Raw genomic sequence first — 23,285 nt, forward strand, 5'->3', positions numbered from 1 at the left:
TCTAGTTTGCCAGGATTAGTTACTGTGTAAATTCAACGTATTTTTCGCGAAAAAAAAATGTTCTAATCATCAGAAACTCGTAGTATTTAATAATTTTAAAAATGAAAAATTATACAGATATTCATCCTGAAGTTTCGGAGGCTGTAAATTTGTCTTATTTTTTAGAAATAAAAACAATATTATATAACTTGCAGTTTGTTCTTGGTTTCCCTTCATTTTCGAACCTGACAGATATCAAAGGAGTTCTGAAATGTGAAAAGTTTTGTTCCTTCAACTCGATGTGGATCCCAGTATTCATTCATTAGATTTTATCCTCGTTGATGTCGATGATGAAGGTCCAATAATCTATGAGCTTCTCTATATCCGCTTTCTATAGCTCCATGAACAGTGGAGTAATAATGCGGATGAGTTGCTTCCCCTGCAAATAAAACAATCGGCCTTCCTTCAAGGTCCGTCAATGGGGCTGCCAAATGTTCTTCAACTGATTTTTTCTCATTTGCCAATCTTGATTGAACAGTCTGAAATGAATATGTACCTCTGAAGTGTGGATTGGCGTACCAGTTTGAGCTGAAAAATATTTTGGTTTATTGTGAATCTGTGACAATCTGACAGTACTCCAAAAAGTGTTATAAACACTTCTGAAGTTCATTTTTTTTCATTTATTGCATACAAAATTTCCGGACATGAACATATGCTGAAACCATCACAAAAAGTATATGAACTGTTCCAGGTTGTTGTATTATTCAGGCAATTTATTGTCTGTCTGAGAATTTTTAAAGAATATGAAAAAAAATAACTCATTTCAACCTTCACAAGCGCTTGTATAAATATTATATTCAACCGATAATGAGTTTCATAAAACAATAGATCAGCTCACCGTAGTATTTTGTCTGGCTCTCCAATATTGTACAAGTGTCCTAAAAATTTGTTTAAAGTGAAATTGATTCCCTTTATTATCAATTCATCGGAAAGAAATTCTATTGCTGGAACCAGTTTTCCAGTGAACCACACTGTGAAAACATTTGGGTTGTTATCTGCCATTACAATCATATCTATAAAAGTTAGCCATGATCTATCATTCTGTGAACAGAAAAAACATTCATTAAAAAAACATAATCCGGGCTGATAGGCCGTGCTCGAATGAAATCTAATGTACGGAACGTTTCGTCTCCTACTGCGTCAGTCATCATCATGGTGCGTGCGTTGACTGCAGGGAAGATGGTTATACGTCGATGTCTCAGCAACGACCGACTGGTGAGCAATGTGTTCATACGTATTCATAATATCAAAGGGTACTGGGGATAATGTCAGACATGTGGACCAATCAGAGGAACCCAGCAAAAGTGTGGTCCAATCAGAAGTGAGTATTGGACACCCCGTCTTGAGTTTAGACAGGTTGGAGCTTGGCTTCCTGACCCTTGCGGCGTGTGTTTGTCAGAAGGACAAATGGAATATACTGGTTATGCTGCAGACGACCCCTCTCGGCCTCCGAGGGGGGTTGTCTACAGCATAACCTATACCTTCCCTAACTAACAGAAATTTGTAGCGTCCGACCAAAGTCATCTTGATTTCGAACAGATTGGAGTCTGGCTCCTTTACCATTACGACTGGCGTTTGTCAGAAGGACAGATGGGTCATAACTGATCATGGGACAGCGGTCCTTCACGGTGAACCCCTGCATAGCTGAGGTGAGTGGATTAGAAAATTGTTCATCCGTTAACGTGGGACATGAGGGCTAAATTTGTAACGTAGTTCGAGTAATCTTTATTTACGTCAGGTTGGAAACTTTTCCCTTACCCTTTCAACTGAGGTTCGTCATAAATTTGTAGCGTGGCTACTTATCAGTCGAGCAGAATATATTCATAAAAGTATTTGATATTCACAGTAGAAAGAGTAACCTAGTTTTCTGCAATTACTGCTTACGAGTGCAACATAATGAGATACAGTCTGGAGGTAGCAGAAATTATAAAAAACTGATTCTAACTGGCATATTTTTCGAAAATCAGTTTCAAATCCGCTGTTCTACTTCATATAGGAACAAATCCTATATAAAAGAATTCGCGAAACCAAAGAACGATTTTGACGTCATGTTTTTTTAGGATTCCATTAGTTCCTGAGTTCCAGAGAGTGCTTCATTTCATTAAGGATATTTTTCCTTTGTCGTTAACCACATCCTTGCAGTCTGCCACGTGGCAGAGAAGAGTGAAGAAACTCTACAGGATCAAAGACACGAAGCCTTCCGCAGTCTGAGTCTAGCCTGTGGGAGTCTTTTACTTCGGAATATCTAGGTTGACACATTCTGCTACAACAGAATTGGCCTCTCTGGGAAATCATACTACTAAACTTAAGTGGAGTCACCTCATTTACTTGTTCAGTGACCCTAAAAACGCGTGTTGTGTGTATCGAATTTAGTTACAGACCCTCTTGAGCCCGGTAGTAGTATTTGGGATGGCCTGGAGGTGTAAAGTTAGGTCGTTAGGATGACAATATTAGTGAGTGTAGAAATTCGCCTGGTTTTTGATTAAATTGAATCTATACTTATAAATGCGACAGTCACTCACCTAACACTCACTCATTCATCTCAGTTTCTCGTTACTGGTAAGTCCTAGGAAGCTAAAATTTGGTGTATATGTGCTTCTAAGGTCTTAGACGACCATTAGAAAAGGATTTCCAAATATTCCAACTCAGGTGGGAAAAAGCTGCGTCCATTGAACGAAATTATATTTTAATTACTGTTTCTCCATGCTCATACATTCCAGTGAGTGGATTTTTATTTAGTATCAGCATTGCACCAGTGCGGAGCCGAGGCGGATCACTAGTAGGTAGTATTAGAGAAACTCATCTGCCTGGGAAAAGTTTTTTGTTTTAATTGTTTAGTCTCTAGCAATGGCCAGCAGTGAAGTCTCATGACGTCTCTTTTTCTGATAATACCACGTAAATCGCCAATCGTTTGTTGGTGAGACTTTGAGATATACAGTGTGTCCAAGATAAGGATCCTAAGCATGGGAATCTCAGTACCTGTTGGAGATACAGCTTAGGTTAAATTAGGAAAAAGTTGTGTTCTTTAAAGCTTATTTACATGCCGTTTAGAAACTTGAAGAATTTTCATGGCCTGCTGAGATATTTGGGAAAAACGAGAATTTGACAATATCAATTTTATTTTTTTCTGACTTTATTTGAAAAGATATCAAAAAACGAATAACACTTTTTCATTGGCACTTTCAAGGTACTACACGATGGTATTTTTAGTTTTTATATCCGACGTTTCGTTTTCAAAAAACCATCATCAACTTTATTTTTTTAAATAGCCCGAAAAAAAAGTACACCCTGTATCTGATGCCATTTCATATTATGAATTCAACGATGTAACACATGCCATTGTTTTCTTTTTAGTTTAAGGAAAAATTGCATTTTTTCTATTTTTAAAATGTATTTTTAAGTAGGTTAATAATGATTTTTTTAAAGTAATGAAAACAACAAAGGAATTAACGCATTTTTTATTTAATTCAAAGGAGGTGTTCAAACAGGTTTTCGTTATTTTTCAAACATAAGTATGATCTTCTAACTGTAGAACTTAAAACATCACGTAACATCTCTGGTGTAATACTGTTAAATGCGACAGTTACACATTCTCGTAACTGCTGTTCAGTTTCAAAAGAATGTTGGTAAACCCGGTTTTTAACAAAACCCCATATGAAGAAGTCCAGAGGAGTAAAGTCAGGGGATCGCGCTGGCCAAGACACTTCACTAAAGGTTCCAATCCACCTTCCAGGAAATCGCTGTGAAAGATACTCTCGAACTTATCTAGAATTATGTGCAGGAGCACCGTCTTGTTGAAACCAACAGTTATTGACCTGTGCCAGAGGTAAATTATCTGAACAGTCTTCTACATAGTTTTGCAATAAATGATGGTATCGTTCGGCGGTCAAAGAATTATAGTAAAAAAACGGACCTAGTATTTTAGTTCCTAAAATTGCACACCACATATTAAACCCAAAACGTTCTAGATGTCTTGATATTTTCTTAACACGCGGATTTTGCTGAGCCCAGTAATGCGTATTGCGGCGGTTGAAGATACCATTATTAGTGACCATACTTTCGTCGGACCATATTATTTTTGAAGGGAAATTATAATCTTCTTCACACGTGCGTGTATACCATTCGCAAAAATTTCGGCGCCGTTCGAAATCCCCTGGTTTAAGTCCTTGGCAAATCCTAAATTTATAGGGGTGATATCTATTTTTACGCAAAATAAATTGAGCTGTGAATTTGGCTACTCCTACATTATTTTCGATTTGCCTAGTTGATATTTCAGGGTTCTCAACAAGTGCTTGTAAAACATTATTTTGGGCTTCTTCTGAAGATTCCTTTTTTCGAGATAAAACAGGCTTTTTAAATGAACCATATTCTTTTAAATTTCGAGCCAGCTCTAAGAAAATGGACTTACATGGCTGCTTTCTTTCTGGATATGTATTAAGATACATTGCTGCTGTATTTACAGTATTTTTGTGGCACAAAATGCAGCACGTTAGCATGTCAAACTTTTCTTCATGGCTATAATGCTCACCCGGCATATTCGACGATAATAACACAATATTATCTATTCAACAATAAACAATAATAACGACAACAGTAACAATAACTCTAAAAACAACAACTCGACAAACAGGCTAACAACAACGACAATTACTATTTTATCGTGTAATTAAATAATATTTGACAGGCTCGGTGACAGGTATTTACGTCAAAGCATTTGTTCGCAACGCCTACTTAAAGATTTTTTTTAAAATAGAAAAAATGTAATTTTCCTTTAAACTAAAAAGAAAACAATGGCATGTGATACATCGTTGAATTCTTAATAAAAAATGGAATCAGATACAGGGTGTACTTTTGTTTCGGGTCATATAAAAAATAAAGTTGATGATGGTTTCTTGAAAACGAAACGTCGGATATAAAATCTAAAAATACCATCGTGTAGTACCTTAAAAGTGCCAATGAAAAAGTGTTATTCGTTTTTTGATATATTTTCAAATAAAGTCAGAAAAAAATAAAATTGATATTGTCAAATTCTCGTTTTTCCCAAATATCTCAGCAGGCCATGAAAATTCTTCAAGTTTCTAAACGGCATGTAAATAAGCTTTAAAGAACACACCTTTTTCCTAATTTAACCTAAGCTGTATCTCCAACAGGTACTGAGATTCCCATGCTTAGGATCCTTATCTTGGACACACTGTATATTTCGTCCTCGCAGTAAACACACATACCAATGACGATGTCTGCTGCCGTAGCATACGAAACGTTTGGTACTTCTTACGTGATAACGTATGCCTTAAATTAGAAACAGTACCCATGTGGGCCCTTCAGGAAATTCTCGAAGTACAGCTATTTTGTCTTCTTCCGTCCAGATGAACGAAAATCCTGGTGAGTTTCCCCACCAATTTACTGAAAAATGCATGATCACTTTCATAACTGCCCCAAAACCAACTTCGTCGATTGCTTTCAGTTTTTCAGTTGGTAACTTTGGCAAAAACATATATTTTGCCCTTTCCTTCAGCACACCGACCGAAGGCGTTGTTATAACATGATCAGCTGTATATATTGAGTTATCTGAGCATTTGATCTTGATATTTCCTCCTCTTCTATGAGAGTTCCATGAGACTTGTGTCACCTCCTTATTGAGAAATATTTTGTCGTCAATCGGCAAACTTCGACGCGGGTCAGGATATTTTTTCATCATCACATCAAGAATAATTTTGTATCCCTTTCCATTGAAGTTCAAATGGAAGTCGCCATCACAATTTTTAAAATCGGTTATAAATGAAGAATCATACCAGGAAAAAGCACCTTCGTTAGATGAAATGAAGGACTCCAGTAATCCCAGGGCTTCATTAGCTATTTTTAGTTTGATAGGATTGGCGGAAAATTTATCTTGTATTGTTTTTCTATACCTGAAATTTTGGAAAAATCAACACATCATTTCAATGAATCAGGCTGAGTGCTTATACATTCGTAATTTTTTCAGGAATTTCTCCATGTCATTATATGTATTTTGGAGTCTACAGAGTCGCTCAAAAAAGCGTGACATATCAAAGTTGTGTTTTTTTTATGAAACACCGTGTATTTCGTTAGAATTTTGAATAGGCCGGGAAAAAATAATATGATTTCATATGAGGTACTATGTACCTAAATATAAGCGTTCTCGAGTTATTGATTTGTTTTATGAAGCTAGCTACAATTGGAAACTAAATAACATCAAAATATATAGAAATTATCCTTTCGAATTCTGACCAAGCATAAAAGAGGTTCAGTGCTATAGCTTTCGATAAAACCCGTTTCTCATTCATTATTAAGAATGTTCAAAAACCATTGTCGCTTATTCATAATTTCGTACAAATATAACTTCGTTGTTTCAAATAGAACACTCTATATTTTTTTGGTCTGAAGTGAATTATATAATTTTATCAAAAAAGGATTGCCCAAGCAAATAATAGAGTTAAAGAGACTTGGTCCATTATAAACGACTTTCGAGGACAGTGTAAAAATAAACGAGCAGAAATACCAATACCAATAGATGAACTTAACAAATATTATTGTTCAATAGCCGCCACTTTAACTAATAAATCTGACGCACCGTATGATCCGTATGAGAAATTACGCACGGTAATTTCTTACGAAAAACTAATTTTACACCCTACTAATGTTTGCGAATTATAGGCAATAATCGCTTCATTTAAAAATAAATCGACATAAAAATAAATCGGCATGGTAACGACGAACTATCCATGAAAATCTTTGATAATCTTTCTGCTACTGCTCTAAATGCTTTGGCGAAGGCAATCAATCATTCATTTCTAACGGGTTCATTTCCCTCGTTCTTAAAAACTTCGATCGTAATCCCTCTTTACAAAGGTGGTGATCTAGAGAATCCTTCGAACTATCACCTAATTTCTCTTATTCCGTCGTTAACAAAAATTATTGAAAAACTGGTAAAAATACGTTTAACAGAACATTTGAACTTCGGTAATATAATAACATTATAGTAACATTAATAAACGGGAGATTACAGCAGCAGTCTTTTGCGATTTCTCTAAAGCATTCTGCTCAGGAAACTTTATCTCTATAGTATTGAATAATGCATTGAAATAATTTAAAAAACTATTTAGGTTTGGTAGAGACCCCAAAAATGAAATAAAGGATAACTGAGTTTTATAGTGCTCAGATAAAAAAAATACAGGGTGTTCTATTTGAAATAACAGAGTTATCTTTGTCCGAAGTTATAAAAGAGTGACAATGACTTTTGAACATTCTGTATAATATTGATAAACAGGTTTCATCGAAATCAATAGCGCAAAACCTCTTTTATGTTTTGTCTATATATATCCCAGCAATTTTCAAGTTGATGGAATTAATCAATTACGTTGGCAATCAAATTCCATTAATGGAATCAAATTCCATTAAATTGAAGGAGTATTAAATGGATATTACAGTTCAAACTAGCCTCATAAAAAAGAAGACAACTTTTAAAATAACCTGATGCTGTTGAAATAACTTACCTCTGCTCGCAAACTTCTCCAACAGATTTATATTTGTCTTTTGAATCAGAAGATGGAAGATCGCTCATTTCGTAAAATATACCCATCAATTCTTTCCCAAATGTCTCTTCAATTTCTTCTCGTGATGATAGGAAGAAAGACTCCGCAACCTTCGTCGAATTCAACAAGTGCAAATCTTTCACCATATTATAAACGATATTACCATCTTCGCCGTGACACCATCTAGCGCCCAGGTCTACGTAAGAGTCACCAAACTTCACGCTTTTTATTCGTCCTCCGATTCTTGGTTCAGCTTCCAGGATTTTGATGTTTGTTAAATTATTTTCCAGTAATTTTGTGGCTGCCGCTATACCTGCTGGCCCCGCTCCTATAATTATAATCGAGGGGGATGCTTCAATATTTGTCACTGATATAAATAATGCAATTATTATGTAACGCAAATTCTCCATATTATTATCGCAAGAAACGAATAGTTTTTGACTATTTGTCGTTGAATGAATTATATACAGATAAACTTTGGGGTCAAGTAAATCAGTGATAAAGCAGATTTTTATAAACTCGGTTGCGTCACTCATAAAATTATTAATAGTATACGTGGTCCCATCATTTATTTTGTAAACTGGAAAATTTTAAATGAAAGTTTTGGAGAGGTCGGGAAATATTTTGCACCACATAAGTGCATTTTTTATGTTTTTATTGAAGTGTCCCATTGCAAATTAGATTGGTAGACAACCCACACACCGCAGAAATATTTAATGGCTACCACGAATATTTTGAATGAAAAAAGTCAAATGAACCTCAAACACTTGTTGAAATTTTTTCCTAAGTGGAATGTATGATGAATATGCAATATTCAGTGTGGAAACATAAAAACCGTATCTCCGTAACAGAGATATATTTCGGATAATCTTCAAGAATCTATTTCCAACCTTCTTTCAGCCTCCTGTCCTGTGAATCAACCCCTTCCACATTTTTTCAATTCTAGGGGAGATCTAAGAGAATTGTGACATATGAAATAGTGTTGCACCGATCCATAACTTCACTAAACAATTATTGAAATTAATTAAATATTATGGTTTCTGGAAAATAAACCAATACAGAGATTACTCATTCTGTCACGACTCTACTATCATCGAGGTAAGTTGTGATAGCTTTGTATTCAGATTATTTGACTACTATAAAATATCATTATGAATATTACAGATATATCAAACATTCTCTTTTTGCAAAAAAGTATGTAATTATCAACAAAAACAATATATAACATTCCCATAACAAGTAATTATATCTTATACTAGGTACATGGGCTGGAAGGTCTTGGGCCTAACACATAGATGGCGCTGTCTTATTGCATTTACCGCTTTTTCAGCTACTACTAACCTTGAAAAGAAAGCTGTTGAAATTTGGTGATGAGTTTGTGAGTTATTTTTTTAAGAGTGATACTACTTTGGTTATTAAAACAATGTGAATTGTCAACAATTGTTGACAATGATCAGTACGAAAAACATGGCGATACTGACGCATGCTCACAGAAAAAACTTTGACAAGATGGCTTTTTCGCCGTCGTGTTGTGATCGGGAAAAAGCGCGTTTTCTGAAGACCTCATACTTATAATTCTATGTAATATGACTCAATTACTGGTATACATTCCATTCATTTTCTCTCATCGACAAAATCAAGTAAACATAACTTGGCATGAACGACCTTGTTTTAAAAAAAAATCAAACACTACAGCTTATCATCGAAGATAAGATTGTTACCACTTCATATAGGAACAATGGGTTCCAGTGTAAAATTGCTTGTTTCTGAAAACGAATCTACTGGTGCATAATATAATGATTCTGGTTCTGAACACGCTTTTTGCTATGGTATGTATCGGGTGAGGTTACTATATTAGTAAGATTGGAAAAATTATGACGCGAGGAAACCATATTCGATTGGTTTTCAACATTGAGTTCTTATTGAAGTTGGAATTTTCATCATCAAAAATCAGGAGTCGTGGAAAATGACAGAGTTGAAAGCAGTTTGATGTTGATGATGTACATTTACTAGATTCCTATGTTATGTTTACAAATGTATGAATAATTTTCTTTCAACTCATCAAAACAAATACTGTTGAATAATACTTGAATAAAAGTAATTATCTACCTGCCCGTGTAGTTTTAGAGTTGTTGAGGAAAATACTCAAATTATATTTCAATTCTAATGTAATTTAAAACAATAACTTCTCGAATAGGAAAAAAAGTAATTATTAATTATTGTTTTTTTTAAACATTCCATACATTTATCATTGTGGAAATGAAAAAGTTACAAGAACTACAACTTACAATTTCAATTATCTTCTCCTTTTTCATCGTCGTCTTCCAACTGCTGTAGTACTTCAAAATCCTATTCTTCTTAGTTTTCAACTCAATTTATCTCTAGGTTCTCCATGACTTCGGAGTCACAGGTTCTGTCTTCTATGACATCGCGTTGATATGGTAAAGCAGTGAGACAAGCCTACCCATTACACTGGTCACAAGCTAAAAAGCACTGTAACCCCGATTTCCTGCAACCACATCGCGAACCACAACCACTCTTGCAGTTGCAGAATATTGTGTTGAGCAATTGCTCTGAAGCAAGTGCTAAAATCGTTGTGATAGGTTCCAATAATTCGTTATTGTCCAACCCAATTCCTGGGGTTCCAAATCATGCCCCAACAAAATTTGAACTTGATAGTAAACCCGATTGAAATGTTGGTGAGCTGCTGCACTTGTTGGTGGAATTATTGATAACTGCACAGGTTTATTCAGTTTTGTAGACTTGACGTATTCTGCATAACGAAGATGATCGATACTGTTCACAGATTTTGGAGCACTATAGACTGCTAACAAGATTTGAATTCCATTCTCGAATAATCTTTGAACCGGACAGTTTTCTTCTTCTAATGCTGCTGCAAGTTGTCTCGTAATTATTTCAATTAATCGGAATCGGTTATAAGAGTTATTGAATAGATAGATATTTAATTAATGAAATATAATGTAATAGTTATTGGGAAATGAGAATTATCAATAATAATTAATAAACTAATAATAGGCGTGTTTTTGACCGGGACTACCGGTCGATACTCTAACCGCACGCTCTCCGCCCTATAAAAATTGTGAGGAATTTAATCCTTCATGATTTTTGTGACCTTCGACCCTAGATTTTCAAACTTTCAAAACCTACCATATGTAGGTTTTGGTACAACTTTTAGGCGCGGTTCCAACTGGAGCGATCGCGATTCTACACCGATAATAATTATCAAAGTCGCGTCGGTGAAGGGGACACAGCTGTCCGGTCGCTTAAGTGAAAGAAAGACGCAATATCGTGCAATCCTCTATTTCCTTCGTGGAATTGGTGGAGCAGAACCCGTGCTTCTCCAGTCCCCTAGACATCAATCTCAATAAAACATGGTAACTATTTGAGCTTATTCTATAAAACTCTCTAAATTTCTGTTCATGGCTTCGCTTATCGTATCGCTCCAGTGGAAATGACACCTTAGGATGACGAAATACAAGTTTATAGCTGGGTATCTCAAAATTCCGAAATACTTGCCTGATTTTGACTAAGATGACTGGAAGAGTATTGCATTTCTGATAATCAGTTGGTATTTGTTAAAATTTCTACACCCTTTGAATAGGAAGCAGATATTTTTGAAAAGAAGTCGATTGAGCCGAGTTAGAAATGAATGTCGAAATTATGAATTGAAATATAGAAAATACATTTCCATTTTTTTTTCATTAACGACTAATCAAGCTGAATATATAGGAGTTCCTGAAGGGCTCCATAGACATGGCAGTCTTCACAAAACATGTTTTGTCATTGGGAGGATCAAATGCTTTCATTGGGGTGCTTGGAACATGCGTTGCATTTATAGGCTTCATATGGAAACCGATTGCGGTGAGTATAGTTACACAGTTGAAATTTCTCCATTAGTGAAGAATTTGGGTCCTTTTTCATAATCATAATTACTACAGACTGAAGTTATAGTCTAGTTATGGGAGTTGGCACAAAAGAAGTAATGAAATAAAAAAGTTTTACTGACTATTTGAATTCAACTCTAGAAAAATTTGGTTCTTGAAAGATTGTTTTTGCTCGGAATAACTTTTAAGAGTTGTAGTATAAAATTCTAAACAACTTTGGTGGATTTCATTAATTCGGATTTCCATTGTCTAATATGATTCTACTGTGATTCGAATTGTACGAAAGAACAAATGAAATCAGCAAAAAAATCAATCATATTAAGCAATAAAACGTGAAATGGTGGATTTGGAACAGAAGATTAACAAAAGTAATCAATTAATCAAACTGAAATTTTTAGTTCACTTGTTTGAGAATTTAAATCACTCTAAAAACATCATCGGGACTCACGAATCTGTTTATCCCCGCTTTCGAAGCAGCAAAGATTGACTCTATATTGGATGTCTGGAAACTCAGAAATCAGAAGCAATAAAATAGCTGATGAGCGTGTTTAACACAGACCATCAACTCCATGTAAGGACCTTGAATCGAATTGTGAGATACCAAAATCGAACGGATCTGATCAAAAACGGGTCAATTAGAGAATGTAAACAGTACTAGGAACACGGAAAAAAAGGATTTGTTGAATGAAAGAAAATTCACTTCATTCAAAGAAATAAAAGTGTCATATATGCACGACAAAATATTTTGTTGATGCAAGAAAAAAGAATTCTTGACTCCCAACTATTTCTTCAAGCATATGTTCATTGTATCAAGCAAATATTTAATTGAAACAATCACATCAACCAGTTATCTCAAAATAAAGAAGAATTTAATTCCAGTAATATTTTGTCTAAACGATTTCGAATATTCTATTAAACAAACAAAATTTAAAGATGGGTGAAATAGTGGAACTGATTGAAATAATCAAATGTATTTTCTATTTGAGTAAAAGTTATGTTGAAGAAACAACATATCTGCAGGATGATGGAGAATTTTGTTTGTTTTGATAATGGGAAAATTTCCACTGAAGTAATGATTTTGTTGAACAAATAATGAATAGTAGTTGAACGAACAATGTTTATTCATTTTAAGTATCTTGCTGATAGAGTAAAGCATTTCGAAAGTTCAAAATGAGTATGAATAATGATGAACCAAATGAAATAAAGTTACAAATCAAAATCCTTCCCTCTTGCTTGAATTTGGTTATTCGATTCAATCAACCAAATATTATATTAATTTCAGTACCAGCATCTCGTTGGAGCTTCATATCGGTTCTATTGAAAATTACTTTTCTCTTCTCTAAAACTTCAATATGCTTTTTACCATCAAATATTTTCCAATAAAAAAATCATTAGACCATCGATTGTTGTCATCTCTTGCTGATGCTGATTCGACTAGTACATGAAGTTTGTAGATAAAAAGCATTACGTAGTTTTAGTATTGAGAAAAGTACATTTCGGCAGAATCAGAAATACAGAGAGTCATTGATTGAATTTACATGAATCTCCAATCTAAATAGATCATGTTATTGAATAATTCTGAGAATATATTATAGTTTGTTCAACAACCCAATTTCTTAATACATGAAATACAATTTGTATCATTTTCTCAACTGAATTATTGATCTACTTACGTATTACGATTTTTTAATCAGCTGCTGATGGGAGTCTTGCGGATAATATTTCATATTCAATACTGATGATATAAATGCCATGGAAAATTTTTCAACATGAGAATGAGCAAAATATAAATAAAAATCGAGAAATTTTAGTAACAAATTTATTCAAACCATTAATGAATTATAATAGACTTCTACAAATATTTGAATAAAAATATAAATTATTCACAAATGGTTAATCCTAATCTGAAACATTGACATATTTTATTATTTATTATTATTATTGGTGATATCTACTAAAGAACAATTAGAGTCGATTTCGAAACCTTTCACTGAAGAAATGTTCTAAAATGAAAGAGAACAGAGATTAGTGATTGTCTACATTTTCGCAATAATACTATTGGATCAATCAAAAAATTTGATTAGAAATATGACTGTGATGACAAAATTCACCAAGCTCTCCAACCATAACCTTCAGGCCTTCAAATCTACTAAATTTGAGAATTCTAGCATTTAATTACTTACGTACAGACCTGAATGATAATAAGTATCTACAGCAAATAGCAAAAATATATAGTTGTTTGAGAAAACTGAATATGTTTTTAATTGTAATGGTATACATATTTATTATAAAAGTTATGAATGAAAGACATAACTCTGTTATATATGATTCTTAATTTATTCCATCAATTGCTTCCTTGATTGAATATTTTTCTTTTGCCAATTGAGGGAATCATTTCGTTGGTTTCTTCATCACTGATCCTTTCAACTATATCTAGGGTTACATCATTTTCTGTTTGAAAAGAATGTGTTTTAAGTATATTAGTGGGAGATAAATAATATATGTCATTTAATCCCAAGTTATTAAGAAATTTCTCCATGTCTAAAAATAAAAAAAATTATATTGCATGTTTTGAGTTCGTGCAGTTTTGTTGGATGTCATCATTTTTGTAAATATGTTATAAATAACTTTCCTTTTTCGGTCTTACTTCAAGCTACTTTTATAGAGGATAGCTGTCGAGAAAAATGTATGGGCACGTGCTTGAAAAAAACGATGATATCGTTTGGAATGAATGATATTTAATCGAAATGACGAAATAAATTAGACTAAATAAATTTCTTTGAAGTAACAAATCTTTTTTTTCCGTGAACAAAAGGGGTATATTTTCAGGGGAGATTTGGGAAGTGAAAAAACCAAAACTTTCCTTTCCCAAAAACCTGTACAAAGAAAACGATATTGTAAATATATGGGAGAAAAAACGTGTCAAACGCACCAAGCCGAGGTATTTTTCAGAGCCTTGGAAAAAATTGAAAAGTAGAACAGTTCCCGAAGAACAGAAAAAATTATTTAGCTTAGTTTTCTATAACGTCGACTTTGGAAATCTTATCAGAGTTTCAATTATTTCACCGTAGCTCCACTGAGGAGAAATTCACCAATAATTGCTGAATAATACTACTTTTTGAATTCTCAGCAAGGGTAACGTTTTGTAAAAACTCAAAAGAAATTTTCCAAACATCCGCTGACTGCCGGATGAAAATCATCGAGGAACGAATCATCATATACATTTTATCGTCAATGTTTCTAGGGGCAAATGAGTGATTCCAAGGGAGCTACACGAGTATTACCATGGTGTCTCTTCACCAATGCGTTTGGAGCTATGTTGATAGGGTACGCGACATCACTAAATTTAATTTGCCTAGGAAAAGTTTTATGCGGTGAGTTACGCATCTTTCATTTTCTTCATTATTTTTTCAGCAAATTCAGCAGGAATTTCAATATGTCGTACAACAAGTCCAACGGTAGAAGTTTCCCCGGAAAAGTATTTTGAAAATTTTTGAAAATTTGAATCGTTTTCCATTGACACACACTGACAATTTATTATTCGTTCAGTTCGGTTGGAATTTGGAAAATACTGATTTTTATTGGAGAGTTGAAAATATCCAAATCTCACGTACAATCAATTTTCAACACCTCAATAATTACTAATGTCATTTTTTTCAGTATTTGGATCATGCGTGCCATCATTACTAAACACCGTCCTCACAACACTGAGAAAGGAAGACCGAACTAAAGTTTTGAACAAGATGAATATATCAGCCGGTCTAGCAATAATGGGCGGTGGATTGATTGGAGGATATATTAGCGATTTTGGAGTAATTTATGCTTATTTATTTACTTCGACATTGTGCTACCTATCTATGAGTAAGTATATCGTTTACAGTCGAATGGTGATATTTGAAAACGAACAATTTTTTTGTATGAAAAACAATAAGCCAACCTATATTCCCACGAGAGTTTTCCAAAATCCAGAATTCAATTAGTTCACAGGGCATAAAGCTAGTTATCGGACTTGCTTACTAGAACTTTACTTCAATTTACATTTACAGCAAGGATTATTATCTGCATATTTAGTACAATTGATATCTGATCAACCTGAAATGGAACTAAAGGTTTTTTAAGAACTTTCTCGCTACTCGATTTGCTATTTCGTCAAATAGAGCGAAAACTGTTTTATTCAATAATAAAAAATAACCACTGAATTGCATGCATCTTATAAGGCTCAGTGCTTTCCCTAAATCTTTCTCAAGGTTGTTAGATTGAGAATTGTACATCTTCAAAGCTCCCTTTCAGAGAAGTGTATAAAAAATCGAAAATACACGGGGAACAGTTTCAAAGAATATTTTTCGCTCCTATATCGGGGGTAGATTTTATCCCTAGCATCTGCAATAGAAATACAAGTGAAGCAATTCACTATTTTAAAGAAATCTCTGATTTCTTTTTCCCTTAATTCGTTATTTTTCGTCGAGCAATTTCCGAAACACCTTGTTTTAAAATTCCAGAATAAGATTAGAATTGGCCTACACTTGAAATCATGGTGTTTAAGTTATTATTCGATTACGAATTCTTCCAGTAGAAATGGTTAGAAGGGCAAGGTAAGTTTAAGTTCTTCAAAAAAGATTTAGCCCAGCTAATACTGCTATCATAACTGCTATTGGTTGATGAGATAAATCATTCACTTCCTCGAACCGCCAAATTCAAGTTATCTATCAATCAATCAACCAATCAAAATACACTTTATTGTCTAAAAAACTCTTGTTTTGTTGACAAAGTAGAATATACACGTACAAAAAAAATTTAGGCAAAATACACACAATTATGTAAAATATAAATAAAATAGAATAAAAATGAAAATAAAATTGTTATATAAACAAGCAGTATATAAAATATCAATCATAAAATGTTATTTGAACATTTTGTCACTTTTACGACTTATAATTTAACAGTCTAATCGAGTATGTACAGTACCTGCAATAAATTACAATTTCACTGGAAGTTGTCATTGTAAAATTCTTGCAAACTATAATAGGGTCTGCTCGCGAGAAGTTTTTTTGTGTATTTTCTGAAGCTGTCAATACTATCGTAGCTATTTCTAAAATGAGACGGTAAGTGATTATACATTTTAACACCGTTATAGAAAATGGAGTCCTTTACTAGGGATGAAGAAGGCAATGGTAATTTAAAATTATTTTTAGATTTTAGGCGAGTGACACGAAAAAATATATTAAAATTTTGACCTATGTTTGTGTATAAGACACGCAGTTTCCATTACAAAGAGAGCCACAACTGTCAATATATTTTTCTCTGCAAATAACTGCCTACATGAATTGCGCGGTCCTAGTTTGAACACATATCTAATGGCTCTCTTTTGCAGTTTAAGTACTGAATCTAGCAGACTAGAGTTACATACCCCCAGAAAGGAAAGGCATATCTCAGTTGAGATTCAATTAATGCATAATATGCGTTCATAGCCGTGGCAGTACTAAGTTCCCTTGAAATAATTCTCATTGCATAGCACCCTGAGGAGATTTCATTCTTCAATTGGTTGACGTGTGCTTCAAACTTCAATTTACTGTCAATATATAGGCCCAAAAATTTTGTGCAGTCTTTATTTTCAATCTTCTCATTTTCTAGAGGCATATCTTCTAAAGTACATTTGAAAGTTGATATATTTGTTTTTCTTATATTAAAAGAGAGAAGATTCGAGTCGCACCAAGACTTGATTACATTAATATCTCTGCTTATCTTATTAGTCAAATTTTCAACAGTTTTACTATGCCATAAAATGGTGGTGTCGTCAGCAAATAAGGTAATTTTTCCAGAAGTATTTATACACAGTAAATCATTGATATATATAAGAAAAAGAGTGGGTCCCAAAACCGATCCTTGTGGCACTCCATAATCTATATTAATATATTTTGAAGTTATATCACTTTTTACGACTTGACTGCGCCCATTTAGGTAGGATTCGAACCAATCCAAAGTAACTCCCTCACAGCCGTAGCAATGTAGTTTCCGCAAAAGTATTTTGTGGTCTACACAGTCGAAAGCCTTTTTTTAGGTCACAAAATACTGCTGCAGCTACATCTCCGGCATTTATATCTGAATATACTTCATAAAGGAAGGAAAAAATTGCATCTTGGGTGTTCTTTTTAGCCTGAAATCCAAATTGATTTTCTTTGATGATTTTATGAGCAATAAGGAATTCATTGAGCCTTTTTTTTCACTAGTTTTTCAATTATTTTTGCTAGGGTTGGTATAAGTGATATTGGACGATAGTTAGAAGGATCATCTAAGTTTCCGCCTTTGTGCAAGGGAATTGTCACAGACTTTTTCAAGAATGTAGGAAATTTACCGTTGTGAAACGAAAGATTAATTAATTCGACAAGAGTTTCAAGCGCTACTCTTGGAAGATTCTGAAATATATTCATGGAGATGTCATCCAGATGATTTTTTATTCCTAATATCCCTAAACACTTCGATAATTTCATCAAAACTAGTATCGTATAATGTAAAAGTATCTCCTGTATGACAGTTATGAACACTGATTGAAATTTTAACATAGTTCCTTTTTTTAGGATTCTCTCTCAGGTCATTTACTATGGACCACGTCTCCTTCATTTTATTATTCGCAGAGTTAATTCTATTTTGGAAATAGCTAGATTTAACAAGCTTGAGAATAGTTCGGTAAATTCTACGGTAGTTATTAAAGTAGGCATGGAAATCTGGATTTAAGCTGAACTTTCTTATATAACTAAGGGACCGTAGATTTTTGAGGACGTCTTAAATCCAGGTGTTATCCAGGGTTTTTTACGCTTTATTTTAATTTTCTGTATAGGAGATGATGCACTGAAAAGTTCTGAAAGTTTGTTGTAAAAAGCAAGGAATGGTTCATTTAAAAGTAAGACTCGTTCCCAGTCAAATTCAAGACAATTCTCACTCAGACCTATCTAACCCTTTGTATAGAAAGAATCCCAGCCTAATATCAATGTATGTGATCATCAGATCTCTTGATCATCTTCAGAAAATCAATTGTTTACTGTTGATCTGGCTCGAGAGAATGTAGAATAAATCTGGTTCGAGTTCAGTAATGAAATTAGTCATTCTGTTTACTTGTTCTAGTATTAACACGTCAACTCCCAGAAACTGGTCCGAGCAAAAAGGAAGATGAGACGACACAAAACAAAGGTTTCCAGGAACATATGAAGTCAACTTTGAATAATCTGAGGAATATAATCACATCAGACAGATACTGGGATGTGTTTGCTATCAAAGGATGTTTAGAAATGATTTATTCACTGCTTCAAAAAAGTATTGTCTACTTGTGGATTGTTTTGCATCATCTAACTGGCAAACAAATGGGTTTGACATTAGCTTTCTCAAGCTCATTCGGTATGATAACGAATCTCGCGATGATAAAATTAAACAAAATCATTTATCCCAGTGACGATTCTTTCGTTAAACTGAAACATGGAAGTTTACTGATGACATTATCATTCATGGGTTTCTATTTGACCACAAATTTCAAGCTACATATCTTTTTTGGGATTACGGCTAGTATGTCAAGAGCCATCATGGAACCAGCCATAATGGGTCTGATGCTGGAAAAGGTAGAAGGAAGCAACAAAGGTGTGGTGATGAGCTCTTTCGATAGTCTTCGGTCGCTCATTGAAATTTGTAGTCCTCTGTTGATGGGTGTTCTCGTAGAAGCTCTAGGACCACAAGGAGTATTCCTGTTTAGTGCTTTTTTAGCAATCATTGTACTCAGTATCAGCATCTTGAGAAAAAATTGAGGTGATGACTGTCAAAATTATGGAGGCGCAAAAGAGACCCAAATTTTTTTATATGTTTCCTGGCAGTTTCAAATTTCGATAAATGTCGACTTTAAACTTTAAATTTCGAGATTGAGGTCAAAATTTTGACTCCTACCTCAAAATTTTGACTTCAAACTTGAAACTTCGAGATTTAAGTCCAAATTTCAAGTTGAGAAATGAAATTTTGAGTTCTGTTTATTAGTACCTATAGTCCGTTCATAATTTGTTGATAGCTCACTGCAAGTTTGACCCTCATTAGAGAACTGAAATACAGAGAGGACAGCTAATATGATATAATAACACAAACCAAACTAAAACTGGCAGTTTAAGATGTATTGTATTTCTGAAGAAATACAATACAGCTATGAAACTTTTAATCCGATTATGTAGGTATTTTGAGTGGAAATGAGTGACCAGTGTCGTAGAGTATATGATTAAAACATTAGTTACTTTAAATAAATAAATATATTAATATTCTTAAACTGTAGGTACTGTAAACTGTATTTTTATTTTAAAAAATTTCTTTATTTTATTCAAAAATAATAAGTTACTTGCAATTTGTAAAAGATACATTTATTTAATTAATACCTATTTTTAAATGATATAAACTACGATTACTTACAAAACTATTCAAATTCAAAATAAACAGGATCATCTTCGGAAGCCGAGACGTCTTGCAGGTTAATAATTAGCGGTTGTGTCTCTACAGTCGCATCAATTATATTGTCAAGATCCCACATTTTTTGTTCTTCTTCTATTGCATGTCTTACTGCATCTCGCCAATTTTGTTCTGTAATATGTTGTAAAGACGCATATAACAATTCACGTACAGCTTGTATTTTATATGACGTATTTTTTCTAGCCACATAGCTTTTCATTTGTGCCCAAATGAGTTCAATTGGATTTAATTCGCAGTGGTAGGGTGGAAGTCTAAGGACTGTGATGTTTCGTCTTTCCGCCATTTTGTCAACTACGTATTTCTTGAACTTAGATTTGTGTTGCCGGGCAATTTTTAAAAGTTCTGCTTTAACCATTCCATCTTCGTAAGGCAGGGACTTATTCCGCAGCCAGTCAATGATATCCTGTTTCTTCCACGCAGTCGTTGGAAGTCTTTCAACTAGTCGTGAATGATAAGGTGCATTATCTAATACTATAATTGAGTTTGGTGGTATATGTTCAATCATCTGCTCAAAATACTTTTCTAAAACATCAGCTGTCATCTCCTCGTGATAGTCTTTTGTGCTTTTGGATTCAAATTCCAACAAACCATGCTTAGCAAATCCTTTTTCACTGCCAATGTGAGAAACTATTAATCTACTGCCTTTACCAGAGGGTGGGGAAATACCAGTAGACCAACCTTCCATAAAGGCTTGCCTGGAGCTTGATATATTTTTATCTGTCCAAATTTTTGTGAGAGTATGACCTGCGTTTACCCACGTTTCGTCCTGATAGTAAATTGGCCTTCCTTCAGCCCGAAATTTTCGTATAGATCTTATCTCTTCCCGGTCAATCAAAAGTGATTTTCGGTCTGATTTCTCCCACCGGAAATTTAATTCTTTTAAAACTTGCCACAATTTGGTTCGTCCGACATGAGGCAAATCCGGGTCGTCTCTAACTTCTTGTAAAATTTTGTTTAAGTTGGGTATTTCTTTTTTGTAAAAAAATTCGTGAATTTTCCTTCGAATACCATTTTTGGCAAATTCATCAATTTCAATAAGTTTTCTCCCCCTCTTTAAGTATTCGTTTGTATTTGGGTTAGCTATACTTTTTTTTTCTTTCTGATAGGAACCTATATATTGTTGACTCCCCTACGCCCGTCATGTTGGCACAACTCTTGATTATGTTCTGAACAGTGTTTGTGGGATTCTGAGAAACCAGAGCATCGTGAACGTTCAAAACAATAGTCTTCTCTCTTGGTGAATAGACAGACTTACTGACTGTACGCAACAGTACCGGTGTAAAACTTGATGATGTTGATGATGATGACGAAGCCATCGCAAGCAATCAAACAAAACAAGCAGGAACGAAAGGTACGTATATGTTTGTAGGAATATGAAAAAAAGTTACTCACGCACTGCACAAAATTCGCAAAATAAATATTAGAGACGTTAATTACTGCCGTAGACGCCGAAACACCAACGAGCCGTAAATTAAATGCGATTAAAAAATGTACTAAACCAAAAATTATTTTCGTTCGTAACAACTTCACCCTTTCAAGGCAAGTTTCGAATATAAACTGAAGCTTTATATTTAATGAATAAACACCTCAGGAACCTCCGCCTATGATTTTACGAGTTTTACGACCGTTTTATGACTTGGGCCCTCATTTTGTGCTATCGACAAATTATGAACGGACTATAGTATCACAATTTCAGAATGAAACATTTTGTATAGTTTTGAAAATATTTTCAAATTGAAATAGGATAGGTAGAATCAAAAATGTTTTCTAAACTTTGAATAAACATGTATATCTGATATATACAAAAACTACGACTTACTTACTGACTCACTGACTGACTTACTGACCGACTCGCTGACTGACTGACTAACTCGCTGACTAACTCACCGATTGTCTCACTGACTCATCTACCAACTGACTGACTCACTGACTCAGCGACTGACTCGGCAACTGACCCACTGACTGAATACTTTAGTTATGGATTTTCATCAAGTATCGGCCAATTCCATCATATAAACTGACTGACTCACCGACTGACTCACCGGCTGACTGACTCGGCAACTGACCCACTGACTGAATACTTTAGTTATGGATTTTCATCAAGTATCGGCCAATTCCATCATATAAACTGACTGACTCACTGACTGACTCATCGGCTAACTCACTGACTCACCGACTGACTGACCCACTGAACTGAATATGTGAGGTTATTTGAAAATACGAGTATTGCAATATTTGTATTTTGGCTTGAGGTTTACGACTGATGGACGCTTTTTAGGATTGAGAAGTTTTTTCAATTGTTCTAGGTTTTTGTGTTCCACGTAATTCGAACAATCAAATGTTTATTGACTATATTCTGCATGAATCACAATTTACGTTGTTACCTTGAAGAATTGTCAACGCTGTACCGTAAATCAAATAACATTATTATGGAAAAGCTTCACATCCAAATGAAATCACGTAGGTCATGTTTGATAAGCATAAAAAATTATACGCATTTTAAACTTTTTTAACCCACTTAGCATTTATAGCCGCACCATTAATTGAAGCTATAATCAGAATACAAAATCACAATATAAAAAATAAAATATAAAATAGTGTTAGACGTTACTGAAAAAATTGTGCAAAAAATATTAATCACGTATCAAAGGTTTACAAACTAGGATTTTTCGAATGATGGGTTCTGATAACGCGAACAAAACATGTTATCTATGAACTTTTGACCTGAAGAATTAATATTTATAAGCAAATCCATTATCATTTCATTATGGATTCAACAAAACGTTAGTCAATTTAAAGTTGGCCATACACATAAAGATATATTGAATTGAAGAATGAATATTTTCAGTTTTTTGGTAAACTATTTTCGGCTTTATTATTCGCTGTCACTGTATAAAAAATATGGACACTTCCAAAGAAAGAAAGTGATCAACTTCACAGATGAACTCTTCTCAAAAATATGTACATCCACATGAGTTTTCTTCAGTTACAATATTAAAGAAAAAGTCCTACACTCATACGAACATTAGATTATTCGGAAATCCCTTTTTTTCAAAGGAACTTGGAATATTTTCAATTTTGGTTGGAAAAGTGGATGTTGTCATGATTTCAATTCGATCTAATAGAGCTTTGAGCAGGTACTTTATTACCTGGAGAATGTGGGTTAACAATAAATTCGTTGTTCGTAAGTGACGGGAGTTTTTTTGAATAAATACCCGAACGCACGTCACTGTAGGTAGAGAACGACCCGAATGATCATGAATTTTTTTTGCGACCCGTTTGTGTTACAGAAAACACA

At 34.0% G+C, this 23,285-nt stretch overlaps 2 protein-coding genes across 2 annotated transcripts; one reads left to right on the forward strand and one right to left on the reverse strand.

Annotated features, from left to right (window-relative positions):
* Window positions 1–66: 66 nt before the first annotated feature.
* Window positions 67–9,045, reverse strand: LOC111503991 (spermine oxidase; the record flags this gene model as incomplete). The annotated part of the gene is made up of 5 exons (XM_023158450.2): window positions 67–567; window positions 878–1,080; window positions 5,348–5,948; window positions 7,554–7,920; window positions 8,934–9,045. Coding segments are annotated over 5 exons (1,542 nt in total), but the record flags the coding sequence as incomplete, so codon positions are not given.
* Window positions 9,046–9,263: 218 nt separating this feature from the next.
* Window positions 9,264–23,175, forward strand: LOC111503995 (major facilitator superfamily domain-containing protein 9). The gene is made up of 5 exons (XM_023158455.2): window positions 9,264–9,421; window positions 11,343–11,474; window positions 14,742–14,871; window positions 15,158–15,358; window positions 18,617–23,175. Exons 1-5 carry the CDS (start codon window positions 9,389–9,391, stop codon window positions 19,285–19,287), a joined length of 1,167 nt encoding a protein of 388 aa, XP_023014223.2. The 5' UTR covers window positions 9,264–9,388; the 3' UTR covers window positions 19,288–23,175.
* The last annotated feature ends 110 nt before the right edge of the window (window positions 23,176–23,285 follow it).

Source organism: Leptinotarsa decemlineata, unplaced genomic scaffold (assembly GCF_025532065.1).
Source record: "Leptinotarsa decemlineata unplaced genomic scaffold, Ldec_3_MD MMD2_tig00026336_RagTag_RagTag, whole genome shotgun sequence".
Lineage (NCBI taxonomy): Eukaryota > Metazoa > Arthropoda > Insecta > Coleoptera > Chrysomelidae > Leptinotarsa > Leptinotarsa decemlineata.

Excerpts from the sequence above, each read along its gene's own strand:
- LOC111503995 (XM_023158455.2), top strand. The coding sequence starts at position 9,389 with ATGATTCTGGTTCTGAACACGCTTTTTGCTATG. Across the intron at positions 9,422-11,342 it reads TGAACACGCTTTTTGCTATG|GAGTTCCTGAAGGGCTCCAT; the intron begins GTATGTATCGGG and ends CTGAATATATAG. Across the intron at positions 11,475-14,741 it reads TCATATGGAAACCGATTGCG|GGGCAAATGAGTGATTCCAA; the intron begins GTGAGTATAGTT and ends CAATGTTTCTAG.